The sequence below is a fragment of the Lipotes vexillifer genome, unplaced genomic scaffold (genome assembly GCF_000442215.2).
Source record: "Lipotes vexillifer unplaced genomic scaffold, Lipotes_vexillifer_v1.1 scaffold1528, whole genome shotgun sequence".
Classification (NCBI taxonomy): Eukaryota; Metazoa; Chordata; class Mammalia; order Artiodactyla; family Lipotidae; genus Lipotes; species Lipotes vexillifer.
The window spans coordinates 176232-196599 of NW_006790148.1; the positions used below are offsets into that span (position 1 = coordinate 176232).

General features: G+C 44.7%; 1 protein-coding gene across 4 annotated transcripts in view; it reads left to right on the top strand.

Moving 5' to 3' along the window:
* The window catches only part of FAM13C (family with sequence similarity 13 member C), a 137660-nt gene that overhangs the window by 85254 nt on the left and 32038 nt on the right, over window positions 1-20368 (top strand). For all 4 annotated transcript variants that reach the window (XM_007463248.1, XM_007463247.1, XM_007463250.1 and 1 more), the window contains one exon: window positions 9592-9676. In XM_007463248.1, the coding sequence (XP_007463310.1) occupies window positions 9592-9676 (85 nt within the window). The remainder of the gene's footprint in view (window positions 1-9591; window positions 9677-20368) is intronic.

A 20368-nucleotide genomic window follows, 5' to 3' on the forward strand; every position in this document is an offset into this window, starting at 1 on the left:
TCTGAAAACCTGATTAAGTGTCCATTCTGGCATTGAGCTGAACTTTCACAGTCTGCCTCTATAAGACATCAGGAGATTTTACTTGTTGGGGTCCCCTGGATCCTGGTTGGAAAATATCCGCCTCTGTAAAACATCAGAAGATATTATTTGTTGGGGTGTCATAGATCCTGATTGGAAAATATTCTAGACTTGAGATCGTCAATGTCTAATCCACCTTGATCCTTGGTTTTAGTCATTTCCCCGTGTCCATATAATCAATAAGCAGTCAATAGTTCAAAAAGTTGCTTGAAGGATAAAATGAGAAAAAACATTGTTTTCCCTCTCCACATCCTAGTAGATCCCATTCCTGGCTTCAGTTTCATTTAAGTAAAATAAGAGATGTATGAAGAAAATGAATGGCTCTCCCCTTCCCTGAGAAAACATGCCATATTGGGTCCTCCTCCTACTTTTTCCAACTCCCAGACTGCATATCATAAAGCATCCCATCAACTTCTTGTAGTTTTTCATTTGTGAAATTGAGGCAGGTTTTGAATTGGGTTAACTCTAGGACTGCTTTCAGTTTTAACACTCACTGATTCCACCTTTTTTTGTTTTTCTTCATTTTCCCAGCCCTTGTAGAATTTAGTCATAGGTTCCCATGACGGCTGGAATGAGGCAAATTGTGCCCCTTTTTGAGTGTATGTGCACATGTCTACATGTGGGTCTCCGTGTGAAGGATTTGATTGTCTTTTGATTACCATCCATAGTTTAGCATATAGATAACGTTTTGGTGTCAAGCCATATCAGACCTCCAGATGGTACTTACTGTTTTGTTTGAGATGTGTTCTCCCTCAAAATTGTTTTAATTTTGAGAAAATGGTCTAGCAAGAGGCTTATTCAGGCCCTTGATACTCCTGAGTTGGCTGAATGGTATTTCTTTCTGTAGGAATAGGCAGCTGTCTTTTTCTATTGAAATGCAAACCCAGTCTGTAGGGTTGGGCCTTAGATCAGAATTGACTGATAATTTCTTTTTCCAGTATCTGGGTTTTTTTCCTTGTGACTGAAAGCCAATTCAAGCTGGCTTTCATAAATAACAGGATTTTATTGATTCAAATGCCTGAAACTTTAGGATCAGGATAGGCTTCACAAATGGCTAGTTCCAGGGATGAACGACTCGTCATGTAGATGCCGTCTCTTTCCATTTTGACTCTGCTTTCCTGTATTGACCTTACCTTTGGGTTGACCAACCCTCTCTAGGGACACACTGTTCTTACAGCTAGTAATTCCAGTGTATATTAGTTTTCTATTACTGTGAAACAAATTCCCAAAAGCTTAACAGCTTCAAACACCCATTTATTAGCTCACAGTTGTGTAGGTCATAAATTTGAGTAGACTCCATTGGATTCTCTGCTCAAGGTCTCACAAAAATGAAAACAAGGCATTGGCTGTGATAGACTCTTATCTGGAGGTTCCAGAGAAGAGTCCATGTCCAAGCTCATTCAGATCATTGCCTGAATTTACTTCCTTGAGGTTGTAGGACTGTAGACCCCATTTCCTTGTTGGTCAGCATCTGGGGGTAGCTCTCAGCTTCTAGACACTGCCTGCATTCGCTCTCACAAGAGCCCCTTCACCCTTGAGCCAGCAGCACCAAATCCTTCTGTGCTCCAAATCTCTGTGATGTTGTATTCTGCCAGCTGGAAGAAACACTCTGCTTTTAAAAGGCTCACCTGATTGGGTCAGGCCCATCCAAGCAATCTCTGTATCCTTGGTCACCTGAGTTAGGACTTTAATTATATCTGCAAAATCTCTTCATAGCAGCATCTAAATTCGTGTTTGATTGAGTAACCAGGGTACAGGAATCTTGGGGGCCATCTTTAAGATTCTGCCTATCACACAGTAGAAATGGAGTCCTTTCTAGATCCATAAAGTTCCATACTTGAGTCTCATTTATCTGGCTTGTGACTTGTAGCCCATTCTTGAACCAGTCACTATGACCTTGGGAAACTATTGAAGTCCATTCCATGAGCTGAAAATGAGACATATTATATTTTTCGAAAATCCACATCTTATCCTGTAGAAAAGTTCAGAGTCCTGTATTAAAACGTGAGTTTATAGAACTATATTATTCTCTCCCAAACATCTTGTTTTTATTGTTTATTTAATAAAGTAAACATATTGAGGATATCACAAACTAAGGTAAAACTAAGTACACGACTCCCTCTTCCTAGGTTGAAATCAAATCATCTGGCTGGAAGGAAATTTGGTTTGGGTTATCATGTGTGGTGGCAAGATTGCCCTTGTTTAAGAAAGAAGTGCCGCTATTATCAGAATAAGACCTGGATCCTGGGCTTCCCTGGTGGCGCAGTGGTTGAGAGTCCGCCTGCCAGTGCAGGGGACACGGGTTTGTGCCCCGGTCCGGGAAGATCCCACATGCCACGGAGCAGCTGGGCCCGTGAGCCATGGCCGCTGAGCCTGTGCGTCCGGAGCCTGTGCTCCGCAACGGGAGAGGCCACAACAGCGAGAGGCCCGCGTACCGCAAAAAAAAAAAAAAAAAAAGACCTGGATCCTCTTGTCAACAGAGGACTACTTGAAGTGAATAACTTGTTCTCTTATATTGAATCTCTCCATTGGGTAGTGCAGGACAGTGAGGGCTGACCATCCTGAGGAAGCTGGGATGGGCTGAGCCGAGGATGCTGGTCTTCAGTTAGACTTGGCTGCAAAGCATACTGGGACATAAGCAGCACAGGCCCCACAGGGATTAGCCGAATGCCCAGTGTCCCTAGGGATGGGGTGAATTTGGCGTTTTTTTGTAGCCATCACCATTGGAGGAAGTCCCACTTCTTTTGGCAAGAACACCCAGAGGACGGCAGCAGCAGTTCAGGAGGTAACACTGCCTTGCTTCTGAGCACCCCATACTTTACACTTCCTGATGTGGAGGTCCCGTTCCAAGGAGGGGGGTACCAGGGCTGGAGGCCAGTGAGGCTGTCAGAAGGCTGGAGGTCAGGAAAAAGCTATTGTTCCTGGGACAGGTAGTGCTAAACAGGCAACAAGGCAGCATTTAGGGTGGGTCAGGTCCCTAGGGAATAGGGCAGTATTTCTCAAAGTGTGGACCTTGGACCTCCTGCATCTAAGTTACCCTGCCCCAGGCCACAGAATCCGAGTCTGTCCCTGCCTGGGAGCGTATGTCTTTAACAAACTCCTCAGTGATTCGTAAGCATTTTAAAATTTCTGAACCAGGGCAGCAAGGAGGCTTGAAATTGGATACTCAAAAGGGCCTCCCAAGTACTGCCTAAAGGGTCCAGGCAAACAACACTAATATTCAATGCAGGCTTTTTATGGCTGGCTCCTATTCTACTCATTGTGCTAGGTACAGCCGTGAACAATGGCAGCATGCTTCCAGCCCCTCTGGAGCTGGAAGGAGCCAATAAACAAGTAGAGAAATAAATAAAATTCTATATTATAGTGAGTGTTGGGAAGGAAAAAAATCAAGATGCTAAAAGAGAAATTGTGGGGCCCTCTTTGGATGAGGTAATCAGAACTGGCTCAAGATTTGATGGAAATTTGACTGTGAAGCAACTACAGCTGAATTCAAGGCCTGGGGAGGTAGGGGCAGGGAGTACATGGAAAGGAGGCATGGGGTGCGTGCGTGTGTGTATGTGTGTGTGTGTGTGTGTGTGCGTGCGCGTGTGTGCGTGTGTGTGTGTCTGTGTGTGTGTGTGTTGGGGTGGAGCCTACACAGGAAACAGGAAAGCTCAGGGAAGAGAGTGGTAAGTAGAAATGGGGTTGTTTGGGACCCTGTCGTATCCTCTGTTTTGAGCAGATTTCCAGTTTGATTTTGCCACAGAGAATCTATGCACAGTTCTTGGATAGATAGAGGGATGGGAGAGGGTCACGAAACCACTGCACAGAAATTAAAAGTAAGCTGTCTCTGCTCTGCAACTGGTGAATTGCAGACAAAGGCATCCTGAAATAGTATTCCACCATCCAGCCTGTGTGGGTGTTCTCCATTCCAGCCAACTAAAGTGGGACCCGGTAATTGTAGAGAGAAAATGAGTATTTTCTAAAACAAGTCGCATATTTTCCATTATGTAAAAGAGAAAAATTAGCTTGTAGAAAACCACACCTAGGTTTCACGGACGTCTCTCTGGTTTCTTTGATGACCAGATGGGAGAACTGGGGAAGCAGAGGTAGGCATTGTTCTTTAGAGGATCCATCAGCCTTTGTTCAGTTTTCCTGCAGATCGTAGAGACCCATTCAGGGAGACTTTGGATGTAAACCTGGAAAAGCCAGCTGGCAGGCTGGCCTCAAGGGAGGGGCTGGGGGCAGCCTGACAGGGACCAGGAGCCCCCCCACCCCGTGGCCCCTGAGCAAGAGAAGGGCCGGAGGTAGCCCTGGGACCACAGGGGTTGGCTGCCCTTCATTTTTCTATAGGGGTAAAGCTCATTCCTGCATAAAAGGTCACCAAGTCAGGCAAGGTTGGAGAGTGAAACAGCTGCTTATTCACTCTGTCCACAGGCTTGTGGTGTCTTTCCTTCATCACCCTGTGACAGTAATAGCTGGCATTATTGTTTGATTTGTTTGCCTGCGTAGTAGCCATCTCCCCACTAGACTGGAGCCCCACGAGGAAGGGGCTGACATCAGTCTCATGCTCCAGAGCCCAGTGTATCTCTTTGTGCGTTGAGAGCTGCTGGAGCCTGGGAGCTGCACGTGTGCTGGTACAGCTGCTGGGGGCATGACCCTCACGTGTGTGATGCAAGCAGTGCTCCAGCCTTCTCAGGGGAGGCTCTGTGGGGCTCAGCCCTGATGGGACAGGCTGGATTCCTCCTGTTACCCACTGGAAGGACATGTATGTGACAGTGGCATAGATTGCTCATAGGTAAAGCCTCCAGCTTCCCCTGTCATGCGTTCTCTGGTCAACAGGCTCCATCCCACATGGGGCGTCCAAGCCTCCACTCTCTGTCCCTGTGCTGAGGAACAGCAGGTGGTCCTCAGGTAAGGGGTCAGTGAGGGTTGGGGAGGGGCATAGCTGATGACAGTCGGTGAGCAGAGTTTCTTCCATTCTGCCTCCTCAATTCCAGCAGTTTGTTTTCCCTTCTCCTTGGATGTCTTCTTGTCCCTCGAGACCTTCATCCCCTCTCTCCTGTTCCATTTGCCACTCTGCTCTCCCCCATTCCTTTAAGCTTCCTCCTACCTGGTGTCAGAGAGGAACAAACCAGCCATGCAAATGGATCTCGTTCGACTCTCAGAGCGTCGGTTCGGCTTCAGTATGAGTACAAGTGAGGGAGGACGAGGGCGGGGAAGACGGGTGAGAACCACCTGTGACTACTCCCAGTGGTAACTGGGTCTCAGCATTACACCCCACTCTCTGGGGGAGCAGAGGGTCCTCTGAACGTGACCTGACGAGCTCCTCTGCAGTGAGATTCTTTGCTGTTGATTTGTGTTGTGTGAACACTTGTTTCAGTTCCACAAACACCTTCCAAGCATCCACTCTGTCAGGTTCTGTGCACCAGCCTCAGTACACGGCCATGTTTGCTTTTCTTTCCTGGAAAGTTGGACGGGAACTTGCAAGTCACGTAGTCTCGGGTCCTTCCTGGGCAGGTGCAGAGTGAGGCCCTGGGAGTACAGTGACGAGTCAAGGTCAAGAGATGCTATGGGGTCTGGCCTCCCACACCACCAGCCCTCTGCCCAGAAGCCCCTGGGGTTTGGAGATGAACGTAATAACCACGGAGTCCAGTGCTTGAGTGTTTCCCACGTGCTGATGCTGTGCAAAGTGCTCTCTGTGCCTTCCCTCGTTTAACTCTTCGAGCAGGTGCCACTGTCACTGTCATTATTGCCTCTTTTTATGCATGAGGAAACTAAGGCTTAGAATAGCCAAGATTCTTGCCCCAAGTTAGCTGCATAGTATGTAGCAGAGATGGCCTCTGGTTCGGCTTGAAGGCCCTGTCCTCCTCTGCTTTGTAGAATCTACAAGAGCACGTAGAGTTTATAGGAGGTGGCTGGTTCCACGTCCTCCCTCTAAATGTAGAGGACTGGTTTTCTTTCTTTTTTACTTTTTGTTTTTTAAAATTGTGGTAAAATAGATATAACATAAAATTTAACATTTTAACCATTTTAAAGTGTACAGTTCAGTGGCATTAAGCACATTCACATTGTTGTGCAACCATCGCCACCATCCGGCTCCAGAACTTCATTTATCTTCCCAACCTCAAACTCTGTACCCTTCAAACACTAACTCCCTTTCCTTCCCCACCAGCCCCTGGCAACCACCATACTACTTGCCATCTCTATGGATTTTACTGCTCTAGATACTTGTCCTTTTGTGACTGGCTTATTTCACTTAGCATAACATCCTCAAGGTTCATTCATGTCGTAGTGTGTGTTAAAATTTTCTTCCTCTTTAAGGCTAAATAACATTCCACTGTATGTATATATCACATTTTATTTATCAGTTCATCTGCCGATGGACACTTGGGTTGCTTCCAACTTGTATTAATCTGCTAATACCCTATTAGGACTGCCATTAAAAAAAAGATACCAGAGACTCGGTGGCCGAAACAGCATTTATTATCTCACAGTTCTGGAGGTAAGAAGTCCAAGATTAAGGTGCCAGCAAAATTGGTTTCTCCTGAAGCCTCCTCCTTGGCTTGCAGATGGATGCCTTTTCACTGTGTCCTCACATGGCATTTCCTCTGTGTATGTGCATCCCTGGTGTCTCTCTCTCTATATAAGGGCACTGTTCATATTGGATTAGGGCCTCACCCTTATGACCTTATTTTACCTTGATTGCACCTTAAAAGCCCTGTCTCCATATATAGTTACAATGTGGGTTAGGGCTTCAGTATATGAATTTGGGGGAGACAATTCAGTCCGTAATACATTTCTTGGTTATTGTGAGTAATGTTGCCGTGAACATGGGTATACAAATATCTGTTAGAGTCACTGCTTTCAGTTGTTTCAGTGGGTTTGCTGGATCATACAGTAGTTCTGTTTTCAGAATTACCATATTTTTTTTTTTTTTTTCCTTGCGTTATGCGGGCCTCTCACTGTTGCGGCCTCTCCCATTTGCGGAGCACAGGCTCCGGACGCGCAGGCTCAGCGGCCACGGCTCACGGGCCCAGCCGCTCCGCGGCATGCGGGATCCTCCCGAAACGGGGCACGAACCCGCGTCTCCTGCAACGGCAGGCGGACTCTCAAGCACTGCGCCACCAGGGAAGCCCAGAATTACCATATTTGAGGAACTACCTATTTTTAGAAACACCTGTTTGTGGAACCACCATACTGTTTGCTGTTGCAGCTGTACCGTCTTACATTCTCACAGCATTATTTCTTAATTTTCAGAATAGTTTTGCTCTTTTTGAGAGGTCACTCCAATGTCCAAAGTCCTTCAGTAGGAAGCTTGCCTGGAATCATTCTTTTTGCTTCCCAGATGCTTGGGTACTAAATCTTTCCAGAAACTTGGTGCCCTTGCTCCTTCTGTACCACCTGTCAGTAGCCTTGGGCTCTTGCTTCCACACTTAGCTTCTGGGAAGACATCCCAGAGAGGAAGAAGAAACTATAAAAAAATGGCCTCGTGTCAGGCAGATGCTTCATCCAAGCTGTGGGCTCCCAGGCAGCAGCCCCTGAGCACAGGGAGGTTTGTACTAGGTCTTGCTCCAACTCTGAGCTGAGCAGAGGAGGGGTCCTGAGCCTGCGAGGGACCTGCCACTTTCAAACTGGCCAAGAGACAACAGATTTAAGACATTCCTCAGTGAGCAGCTGTTTTTCTAAATTTTTTACTTACTTTTTTTAACATCTTTATTGGAGTATAATTGCTTTATAATGGTGTGTTAGTTTCTGCTTTATAACAAAGTGAATCTGCTATATGCGTACCTATATCCCCGTATCTCCTCCCTCTTGCGTCTCCCTCCCTCCCACCCTCCCTATCCCACCCCTCTAGGTGGTCACAGAGCACCGAGCTGATCTCCCTGTGCTATGCGGCTGCTTCCCACTAGCTATCTATTTTACATTTGGTAGTGTATATATGTCCATGCCACTCTCTCACTTTGTCCCACCTTACCCTTCCCCCTCCCCGTGTCCTCAAGTCCGTGCTCTAGTTGGTCTGTATCTTTATTCCCATCTTGCTCCTAGGTTCTTCTGACCATTTTTTTTCTCTTTTTCTTTTTTTTTTTTAGATTCCATATATATGTGTTAGCGTACGGTATTTGTTTTTCTCTTCTTAGTGAGCAGCTTTTAAAACACCGCTGTGGGTTCATATGTACTCACATCAACAGCATGATGAGGGTATGTGTGCGGGGAGGGGTTGGGAAAGGAGGAGGTGTGGGGCGTGGGTGTGTATGTGAGGTAAGGTGTGAGGGTGTCAGGGCACGAGGGGTGGGGTAGGGTGTGAGAGTGGGAGATGGGAATGAGTGCATCTGGGGTGGAGTGTGTGTGTGATAGGGCGTGAGGGTATGTGTGGGCCACGGGCTGGGGGTGTGTGTCTGGAGTGGAATGTGGTGGTGGTTACGAAGGTGTGTGGGGAATAGGTTATATGAAGGCAGGCTGTCAGCAGGTGCTTGGGTGCGTGTGTGCACGTGTGTGTTGCAAGGTCAGAGCAGGGAAAAGGACTCCACTCCGGGTAGCCCCCCGCCCCCCACCAGGAGCTCTGGGGCCTGCAGAGCTGCCCTATTGCAGGGGACTGGGGCCCAGCCAGGGACTCGGCATGACTCACTTTCACCTGGTTGGGGGAATGAATTTGCCGGGGCATCTGCATCACGGCAGCACATGCATACGTGCGTCAGCCTGTCTGACTTTGCTCTTATAAAGAACCGCTGGAGGAATTTAAAATGAGAAAGGAGGAGGGGGAGCGGGGAGTTTGTGCTGGCAGTGATGAATGGTAAACTGCTTATCCCTCAGTGGCTGGGTCAGACTAAGGGACCAAGGTCATCTCCCTCCATCCCTCCACTCTGTTCTTGGTAAAAGGCAGCTGTATCCATTCCATGTGAGAAAAGTAACTTCAGAAGATACACGTACAGATACACACGCACACGCACACACACACACACACACACACCCCCCTACACACCTACAGGCACGCACACACCCCACACGCAGATGCAGATGAGGGAGCCCCGAAGCACCTCCCAGCTGCCAGGCGGCCTCTGCAGCAGTCACTCTGTGCACTGCGGGCTTTTATGAATGGTAGCCTGGGAGGGGCCTAATGTCATTCGCTCCTGATGTCAGCACAATGAATGAAACACTTGCAAAGCGTAAAGGCTCAACCACTGGGGAAGCAGATACCTTCTCAGACTGGTTCTCCGGGTGCAGTGTCTCTTGCTGACGAAATCACCAGTCCCATGTGTCACAGATAATCAATACACGTTAGGATTGATATGAAGCAGAAACTGAGACTGCCTGTGGAAGAACACGCCTCTGATGCTGGCACAACCAGCCCTGCCTGAAGCAGCTGAGGCCGAGACCCCCTTCCTGCCAGGCGCCGGAGAAAGGAGCTGCAGACCCAGCGTTGCTTCAGGATCTAACTGAGCCAGCCCGATGTTCTGCTTTTGCTGGCAGAATCCCTTGCTGAAGCTCCAAGCCCTGGAAACTGATCTGTGCTCTGCCTTTTTGACACACCAGGAAGAAGCCGCTCAGGTGCACGGAGTCAAGGATCCAGCCCCAGCGTCCAGCCAGAGTGCACCTGCTGAGGGGGCAGATGCCACAGGTAAGAGCCTGGGCTCGAGGGGGCGGGGTCCCCGTCTGTACTGTCAGGGTGGTTCTACGCCTTGCTGCCTCCTCCTAAACCTGGCCCCGTGGGAAACAGTGCCTGGTTTACCGGGGAGCTGAGCGGGGGGCGGGGGCAGGAGGCATGAAGATGTGCTGGAATCTACATCTCCCTCTCCAGCTGAGGGCCAAGGGTCAGACTTGCAGAGATGGTGTCAGGTGAAAAGCACCCGTAATACCTGGTCTTCGTTTTCCTATTTGGTCCCCTGTGACACACAAGTGGCATGTTTATATATCACTGGATTTAGATCATCTGTGCTGTCTTGAGACTCAGCTCATGATATTTTTGAGGGGTTAGGGGAGTTTCAACATTGCCACTTCGTTTCTTCTGTTAACTGCTTGTAAGATGATCCATCACCCCAGGGAAGGCGGAGGTGAGTGACACAGCTCCTTCCAGTGCTATATTGTCTTCTTCTGTCTCATTTTTTTAGCATTAATTTCTGTGTTGAAAAGTCTCAAACTTGGGTCTCACTTGGCTGTTAGTTTCTCTAGTTTTAATCTCGGGAATAGTAGGTTGGCTAGCAAGCAGAAGGCAAATCAATGCTCCCAGGAAGACTTTGGTGAGAAAGACGTACTAAATTTATATGGGCAGAAATGAGAGCACAGCTTATCTTTTCTAACATCAGTGGGTCAGAGGTTTGCACACTGGTTTCTCAGTGGATGGTAGAAATGGGCTTAGGTGAGCTTGCTTCATGAGATGTCCTTTATCTCCAGGAGTTGAAGGAAGAGATTTACAAAGGTAATCTATATCCATACCATTAGCAATAGTGCATTGAAGATATTACTGTTTAAAACAGACCCACATGGTCTAAGTAGGCAAAACAGTCATCTCCAGTGTTTGAATATGTATTAATAATAGTGGCTAATAAGAGCTAGTAATAGTAGCTACTATTATTATGGAAGACTTTCTGTGATTCAGGCACTGTTCTAAGCACTTCATAGCTATTAATTTAAATCCTTAAACCTGTGAAATAATACTGTTCATAGTAAGGACACTGAGGCCTAGTGTGGCCCTCCTGGTAAATTACTTCCCTATGGATGCAGGTGGCCACTTGGCTGTCCTTGTCGCCTGGTGAGCTCCTCTGCTCTGTTGGCCATTGTGTTTGGATGAGATGCAAGTGCAATCAGGTAGGAGCCAGTGTCAAGCCAGTTAGGGATTGGAGTCAGATTATTAGACAGTGCCCTTCTTCTACCAACCCCGTATTCCACGCCCTGTAAACAGCATACAAAACACATAGAGAAGTCCCAACCCAAATACAAATTAACTTTTGAATTATCTGATGCTTTGTATAGCTTCACAAGTATCTGGCAAAGACTGTTTAATAAAATATTTGCTGCATGTTAGATATGCAGATACATATATAGATATATACACACACATACATATATGTGTATATAGACATATTTTAACATGACTTTTATGTGTATGTGTCTTAGTTTTTCCAAAGGTCAGTAATAGTTTTACGTTTTCTCATTCTGGATGGACGGGATTTTCAATAAACTTATTAACACATTCTTTATAAAATAGAAATATGTACTAAGTTTATGTACGGATCACCCACACAAAGGAGCCATCAATATATTCCATGTTAGGTGTCAAATGGCAGAAATGGGCAAGAGGCTCTTTATAGAGGAGGCCTGTAGGCTGGATGCTGGATTTTCCAAAATGTAGGTGAATCTGAGATACGCCAGAGTCCTTCCAAGAGAGTTTATGAAAAAGAGAGGTTTCCACTCTGGGGTGTGGTGTGTGTGTGTGTGTGTGTGTGTGTGTGTGTGTGTGTGTGTGCGCGCGCGCGCGCACGCGCACAAGTGCACACGTGCGCTAGGCAAGAACAGCTCCTGCAAGTTTTCAAAGATAAAACCTATCCTGATGTTTTTGGCCTTTGCAGAGCTTATGAATAAGGAGTCTCGTTTAGCTAAACTGACTGTGTGGGAATTGATGCAGGGAAAGTGAAGAAGTCCCAGCCCCGATTTTGGACCTTGGGATGCTTTATTTCACCCATGTTTCACTGTAATTTTATTAAAAAATATATACCTTTGACACAATCTATAAACCACCTACTAGATGTTTTCAGGGACCTAAGGACTTTCTTCATTTGGCAAGAATATTGCCAAAGTGATAAGCATTTGAGAGAGGCTTTCACAGTTCAATTTATGGGATAGTGTGGTCTCATTGGCTTCCAAGACACACTCTTCTAGGAAGGCCCTGCATTTTCTAGTCCACGTGTCACTCAGAAGGGAGAAATTTATGCTCATATTAGATCAGCTGTTCTTAACTCAGGGCCTGTGAATGGATTTCTTGAGTGATCTTTGAACACCTGGAAACTGTAGTTTTGTGTGTGTGTGCATAAAGCCCGGATGATAGGGTGATTGCATAGATTAGCGCAGATGTCGTAAGTCTGTAAAAGATTACAGTAACTTAAAAAATTTTTTTTCTCTTAAAGTCTAGAATCTATCCCTGGGCCTTAGATGTCTATAAATATTGGACTAGTAATTGTTGATGTGAATATTTGGTATAAGAAGGACAAAATCCAACAAGGGATTTTTACAGGAATATCTGGATATAATATGCTACTAATTAACCATTCAAAGCAAACATTCAGAAATATAACTTGGGATTTAAGTAGCTTTCAACCTTACTTTCGACTTGATTTAAGGCATGACTTAAGTAAAGTTGTTTAACTTTTCTTTAAACATCAAGGTTAGATTTTTAAATTTTAAATTAATTTTAATTTTTTTTTTTTTTTGGGCCATGCCACACGGCTTATGGGATCTTAGGTCCCCAACCAGGGATTGAACCCAGGCCCTCGGCAGTGGAAGCGCCAAGTCCCTAACCACTGGACCACCAGGGAAGTCCCTGAAGTTGTTTAACTTTTGCAGGGGGCATCTGAAATGCTGGTCTGAGCAAAGTACCGTATTCTCTATGTCTTGAGGTCAAATACTGTGTTTTAACTTGAGTTTACAGGATACAAAGATTAGTCTCACCTAGTAAAATACCTGAGATGCTCCCTTGTTCTAGAAATCCAATTACAAACTGCACTTGCAGCAAGAGCAGATTTTATGGCACCCCGAAGGGACACTGTGTTCTAGAGAGTGTTCCTGAACCTTCCCGCACATCACAATTATCAGCAAGCTTTTATACCTGGGGATTTTCGGTCCTCATCTCTAGACTGTCTAGGGTTGGAAGTCCTGGAATCTTAATATTTCGTAAACATTCTTGAGTATTGGGAGCCACTATTTAAGTGGACAGTGTCTTGAATTAAGAGAGAAAGAAGGTCAGGTTCTCTTAGGTTTTCTTTGACTCAGTTTCATCAATGGGGAGAAGCTCACAGACCACATGGACTTATACCTTAGGGTCTGTGACCAGTTGGCTCAGTCCATTCACTTCAGGAGAAAGGTGCTCAAGCTAGAGCTCGAGATGGGCGGGCTGGGGACAGGGACAGATCTGAGGGATGTAGAGGACTTTAGAGAAAAGCGATACAGAAGGTACCAGCTGCAAGGCAGCTTCGGGGCTGTACAGAGGGTAACCAACTGCCCCAGTTTTAGCACTAAAAATTCCACATGCTGGGAAGTCCTCAATTCCAGGCAATCTAGGACAGCTGGTCACCCTACCTCTAGGTTGCAAACTGCATAATGCGAGATGGAAACCCACATGATAGTGAGGCTCAAATTCCTCTAACTGAATCAGCAGCCCTGTCTTACAGATGAAGCAAATGTTTCCACTGGACCTTAGTAAGCATCTATTCTGGTGTTGTTGATGGGAAAATGGAATGAGGATTGTCTTTTCACCTGCTTGTCATTTTCAATGTATGTACAAGGACCATTTGACGTCGCTCCCCATGACTAAGCATAGTATCCCCCGTTCTGTCTGAGCACAGGTGATGGAATTTTTAGCAAAAGCTGTCACTGGAGATAACTGAAGACTTACTACTGTAAGTAATAATTCTAAAGCAATACCTAATTAATTATTTTATTGTAAAATCTTGACTTTCACATTGAACTTTCCATTTGGGTAAAAGCCTTGTTGCTAACGTTGATTGAAAGCACTAATGTAGTATATCTAGGTACAGTCTATAATTATTCCCATAAAGAATACTGTATGGTCTGTAGGTCTCTTCCTAAGGTTGAAGTTGAAATGGGGCAGACTCGAAGAGAGCCTGACCTTCTCTGTCGTATTTTAAGACACTGTCTACCTGACCAGATGTTCCCAGTTACTTGGCAGTGCTTATTAAATGTACAGATGTCTGGGCTCCCCACCCTAAGATGCAAAATTAAAATGTAGAGATGAGGCCTGAAACTTTCCACGTTTGCAAAGCTCCCCTTGATGATTCTGATGTTCAGGGAGATTCAGGAACACTTTGTAGAACTCAGTACCCTCCAAGGGCTCCACGGAAGGTGTTTTTGCTGCAGGTGCAGTTTATAATTGGGTTTCAGGAGCAGGGAGCATCTCAGGTCTCCTACTAGGTGGGTCTGATGATCCACGTAATGTCTTATCCTATCTGGCAGCAGCCCCAGTCTTTTAAAGTCAGTAAGAGGGAGTCTAAATTACCTCAGCGTCAGAAGTACCCAGACTCCAAATGTCTTTTAGAAACTTTATACATTGAGTTTGTGTGTGTGTGTGTTATTTCTAAATCCTTCTTGAACCTTTTTATGTTTTTAGTATATAGCACTGGTTGCTTTAACTAGAAAATGGCTGTCACTGTAGAAAGTAGGACTTCATCTTCTTGTCCTAAACTGGTTCCTTTAAAACAGCAGTCAGTGGTTTTCAACCTGGGTGTTTTTGTTTGTTCGTTTGTTGTTTTTGTTTTTTTGCCCCCTTCGGGACATTTGGCAATATCTGGAGACATTATTTTCTTGTTGCAGCTGGAGTGTGAGTGCTACTGGCATCTAGTGGGTAGAGTCCAGGGGTGCTGGTAAACACCCTGCAATGTACAAGACACCCCTTGCCCCAACACTGCCGCAACAGATTGTTATCTGGTGCAAAATGTCAAGAGTGCCAAAGTTTAGAAACCGTGCTTTAAAGGTCTTTAAATGAATAATATCAACTTTAGCTAACAATAACCTCTTCATTTGCACCAGGCATTGTTGCATGAATTTTCTTACTTTATGGCCATAACCACCCTAGGAGGAAGGTGCCAGTAGTATCCCCAGATGAAAGATGAGGAAATGAACTTAGGGAGTTAATGTAACTTGTGGGCGGTCCCACAGTACTGAGTGGTGGGGGGTTGGGAGGAAAGGGGAGGAGTCGGGGGAGTTTCCTCAATCAGACTCCCATGGTCTAAGTGTTTCACATGATATCACTTGCCATCCTGTCTAAATGTTAAGTCCACATGATTCTAATATTCTAGAATCTGAAATTAAGCCCAAAGACAGCCTTTGTGCCCTCTGTATACCTAATACAGGTTTTAGACTAGGTTTTAAAGTCATTTTAAAAATCCATCCCTGACTTTGTTTTGTTAGACTGGAGGCATCTAGATTTGTAGTTGATTAACCTATTGCAGCCCCTCTGTTCCTATAGTCATTTCAGCTCCTCTGATCTTAACCATCTCTAGGCCCCTGTGCCTTTCTTGATGTGTATTTCCCTGTCCTGCATAGTGTTTTCCAGATGGAGTCGAGTAGTAGAATTTTGTTTGTAAATATGGGCATAGGTCCTATACTTTTGCAAAATGATACTAATTGGGGGAAACTGGGCAAAGCGTACAAGCGAGCTATTGTTTCTCACAACTACATGTGAAACTACAGTGATCGCAATAAAAGATGAATTAATACCTAAAAAATATGGGCAGCGGGATTGTTTCATAAACTAGTTACAAAGTAATTATGCTTGTTGGATTGCTTTCCATACTCTTCCTAGAAATGTACACTGTCTTCTAGACCTTTTTGTCATATCAATATAGTCTATAAGAGCTCCAAAAATCCCATTTCCCATAAAGCTAATAGTCCAATGCTTCTCTTTGCATTTTACTCTTTGAAAAATACTAACGTCATCCACAAACTTAGGCTTGGGACTCTACTTCCACCTCAGTGTTATTTCTGCAATCTGAAATAAGGTTAAGCCAGGATTGATCTGCAAGGATTAGTACTGACACATCTGTCATCAAGATACTAACTCAGCTCTTTCTTTGGGGCATATTATTAAGTGAATTTTTTATGCGTTACAAAACATTTAGCCCAATCATCATTTGGTTCTGTTTTTAAATAACTCTTGGTATGAACACCATGCCATAGACTTCTTGAAAGCCCAAACAAAGTATATGCATTGGCTCTACTTTGTTCAGAAACATAGCTCTTTGTAGAACTTGATGTGCTCATTGGGTGATCTTGTACAGGTTATTTGACCTCTCTGCCACAGTTTCCTTTTCTTTAAAAAGGGAAAAAGGATAGTATCTACTTTTTAGGGTTGTTGCGAGGATGACATAGCATAATACCTATCAAGGTCTTAACATATCACCTGTGGTAAATGCTCAGTAAATGTCAGCCATCATTATTTTAAAAGCTGGCCATTCAGAGCTTATATGCCTTTCCTCCAGTTGCTCGCATTTGTCTTTAAATGTCTATTCTATCATAATTTCTAACGACTTTCAAGGTGTGGAAATGACATTTAGTACTGTTTATTCCCTAGGTCCTCTCTAGAGTCCTGCATTTGATTGACATTACACTAGTTCTCTTAAGCAAAAGGTATTTATAACAGTGATAATCTACAATGCTGATGGTTGATTAACTTCCTCTTATTAAAGGTGAAACTACATTTGTTACCATAAAATCTATCCTGTGCTAAATGTATGACATAACTTGGCTGGAAAAGATCTTTACTGTTAATAATTTTTCTCTGATGCTTTTATCGCCATCTTCATAGTTTCTGAAAGAGGGAGCTTCACATTAACCCCTTGTTTTCCAAAGAAAGCATTTTAAAAAATGATTTCAAAATTCATAGATGACAGTATAATTCTCTGATACCATTTCTATAACTGCCTTATAAGGAAGGAAAAAATCAGTCCTGTGACCTAAACCACCAGGTGACTATTAAAAATTTTTTTTTTAATTCAGTCGTTAAGACAGGCCGAGGACTGTGGTGTATGTATTGTCCTATTTGTCTTCGCCACACTTTTTACAAAGGATTCTGAGTGTGAAGAGGCTCATCTGGCCAAGGACCTAATAGCTGTTAGTAAGTGGCATCTTGGACCAAGCCCAGGGCTCTGACTCCATAGCCCAGGCTTTTTTTTTTTTTTTTTTTTTTTTTTTTTTTGTCTCTATGTGGAACTGCGGGTCCAACTTTTTCTGATTAATTTTTCCCCATTGACATTGAACGAGCCTGTGAAGATACGGCCTGCAGCAAAGGTTGGAATTTCTTTCCGTAGTCTTCCTGTTTGCTTTGTATATAAGTTCCCTTTTGCTTTTCAAAGCGCATCTGCTCGTAAATGAAAACCCTCTTTTGAAAATGGCCCTTGTTACCTTCCTAGCAGATTTTTCTCAGCTTTCCCGCTGAGGTGATCAGTTGCACAGGAATCAGCTAGAAGACACGGGAAGTTGTTTGGGCTGAGAAATGATCACATCCCGGCCCCCAGCCTTCTCTCTGTACCGGCAGGGTGCTTCTGAATCTTGGACACTATCACGGGTGATATTTGCTCTTTCTTCCCCTTCCCTACCCTCACAGCTTAGCTGAGCACTCCGCTCCGCTTTTGTGACACAGGGAGGGGAAAAGATGTTTTCAGAGATTAGGCACCATCGGCCATTTATTTCCCTTGGTTATTTCTCAGTGGTTCTTCGACAGTGTGCATATAGGCAGAGAAGTTAAGTCTTGAATAATCAGAGGAAAGTGCAGACATTCGTGTAGGCGCTCAGTAGATTTGGCTAGAAGATCATTTCTTCTTTTCTCCCCAAGTGGTGCATTTGGTTTGGTGCTGTGTAGAAACTGCTTCCAAAACTATGAATGATCCCTGCCTCATATGTGCTTCTCCAGAACAACGCAAAGAATAGACTTCGTCCCTTTCCCCATACAACAGAGATCTGGCGACCTGACCCTGTCCTCAGTGTGGCTCACACTACTGTAGCCCACAGCACGGTTCTGAGTTCTGGTAGAAGTCGCTAACATCCAAAGACCTCAGTCTGCCTCGGGCTAGAGGTTTGCTTCCTCCGCCTGTTTCCTGAGATCGAGCTCAGCCTCTGTCACCTGCCGCGCCTGCCTTCTCGCCCACCCGCACCATCGTGGTGTCTGTGTTTTTCTCCTTCTTTTTCCCCCACAGCTTCCCGGCTCCTCGTCTTTCTCACCCACTACCTTGCCGCGTAGTCTTCCTCTGTCTCCATTCAATCTAGAGGTCTCTACGCCCTCCTTTTCCCTTGGCACTGTGCTTTGCTAAGCCAGTTTCCATGCGAAATGAAAGCATATTTAAGATAGTTACTAAATTTCATCTAGACACTTACATTTATTGAATATCACTATAATACTGAAAATTTGGGCGAGTTCAAATCGTTTACACCTCCCAAAATGAAACTGTGATCTTCCTTTGCTTGGGCCTTTGTTGATACTACCTTTTTTAAACTGGAGGTCATTTATTCCTTATTTCTACCATTGAGACAGTGAAAATACTTAAAAAGAACTGCAGGAGTCTCTTTATCAGAGTGTATAGACGTTATTATTGGACTTCTAAAATAATCAGTGACAGTGTACCCTGAAGATTTATGTATATTTCTGCGATTTAAATGTTACGTTTACTTGGCAAAAAGTGTTGCATATGTTAGAAATAACAGCAGTGACTCAAGAAAACAATATTCCAAAATTGTCTTTCCATAATTCTCTAGGGAACAGGAATGATAGTATTAAGTTTGTCTTAAGAACTACTCAAAAACCTAAAGCCTGGATCTCTATTTACTGATGGAAATTTAAATAGAAGATTGTAGTCAAAAATGCAGAGAGGCAAGGAGTAAGTTTAGATCTGAGCTGAGGCTGCTTGATCCATGTAGCTTTCTGGTTTTCAGGAAGGATTTTGGAATTTCTCATCGCCCAGCTAACCCAGTGCTCTAATCTACCGGTTGTTCATTTTAATTGAAATCAGGACATTGGCTCCTTCAAAACAAAAATGGTGCTCACCGTCTCAGCCCCTACTCCGGAAGGGGCGTTTAAACGGGGAAGTGTATGATGAGGTCGGACCCAGTTAGATTATGTCTCTTGAGCTCCATACCTACACGTATATAGGGGCTATTGGGCACCTCCACCTGGATGACCAAAAGTGCCTCTTAACTCAGTGCATCCAGAGCTGAACTCATTTTCCCCTTCGGCTCCCCTCTTTAATTCCCTAACTAGGTCAAAGGTACCACCATAAATATAAACAACAACAGCTGTCATTTATTGATGAGTTATTATTATGCCCTCTCCCCCAGGCACTATATGAAGCCCTTGAGATTCCTTATCTTTTTATTTATTTATTTATTTTATTTATTTATTTATTTTTATTTTTTGCGGTACGCGGGCCTCTCACTGCTGTGGCCTCCCCCGCCGCAGAGCACAGGCTCCAGATGCACAGGCCCAGCGGCCACGGCTCACGGGCCCAGCCGCTCCGCGACACGTGGGATCTTCCCAGACCGGGGCACGAACCCGTGTCCCCTGCATCGGCAGGCAGACTCCCAACCACCGCGCCACCAGGGAAGCCCTCCTTATCTTTTTAAAATCCTTCCAGCAATTTATTTATACTGATGTCATTTTCACTGAAACAGTTGGGAGAACTGAGATTGAAAAATATTGAATAATGGGTCCCAGGTCACACATCGGACAAAATTGGGACTTGAATCCAGGTGTTTCTGAAACTATAGCCCATGCTTTTTATTCATGATGTCAAACTGCCTCTTGGGATCTGCAGGATGCTTGCCATGGAGCCAACCCCTGTTTTCACGGTGACAAATTCCTCACCCCTCTAAGCTCACTGGTGTTTTGGTGGTCCTCCACAGAAGCTGGCACATAGAAGCCTGCTTGGAATGCCAACCTTGTCCCACTCGGTGGCTCGGTCGGCCTCATCTACCAGAAATCCGTCTTCATCTGCCCTCATTCCTACCCACCCATCCTAACCTCAGAGATACTGCTTTCCTCTCAGTGGTCTCTGAGCAAGCAGGCCCATCTGATTCCCCAGGCTTAGTTACTGGGATGACGTCAGGCTACCTATATTCTCCCTCTTGTGAACCATTAGTGCCTTAGGTTAAATTCAACTTAAATTCAACACGCCTACAACTAAATCCGTTGTGTATCCATCAGATGTTTCTGAGTTGTTTTTTGGTTTTATTTTGGTGGCCCTGTTTGTGTGAGGCTGGCCGAGAACTGTGATGCTTGAGCCTCATTAAAATCATGTACATGTTTCTGACTCATTTAGTTTTAAATACCGTCAAAGGCATGGTGTTGTAATACCGTCAAAGGCATGACGTTTGGCATTTTGGAATGTATATGAATGCTACCTATGGGCCCACCATGATGGGTAAACCCAAAAGTGCAAATTAACAGACCCACAAGCCTGTGGCTAATTTGTGACTCATCTCAGCAGTCCATCTCAAATGGTTGCAGATAGAGATTTATTTAAACTTTAAATCACTTAATTTACTTTTTTTTTTTTTTTTTTTTTTTTTTGCATCGCGGGGCTTCTCCTCTCTG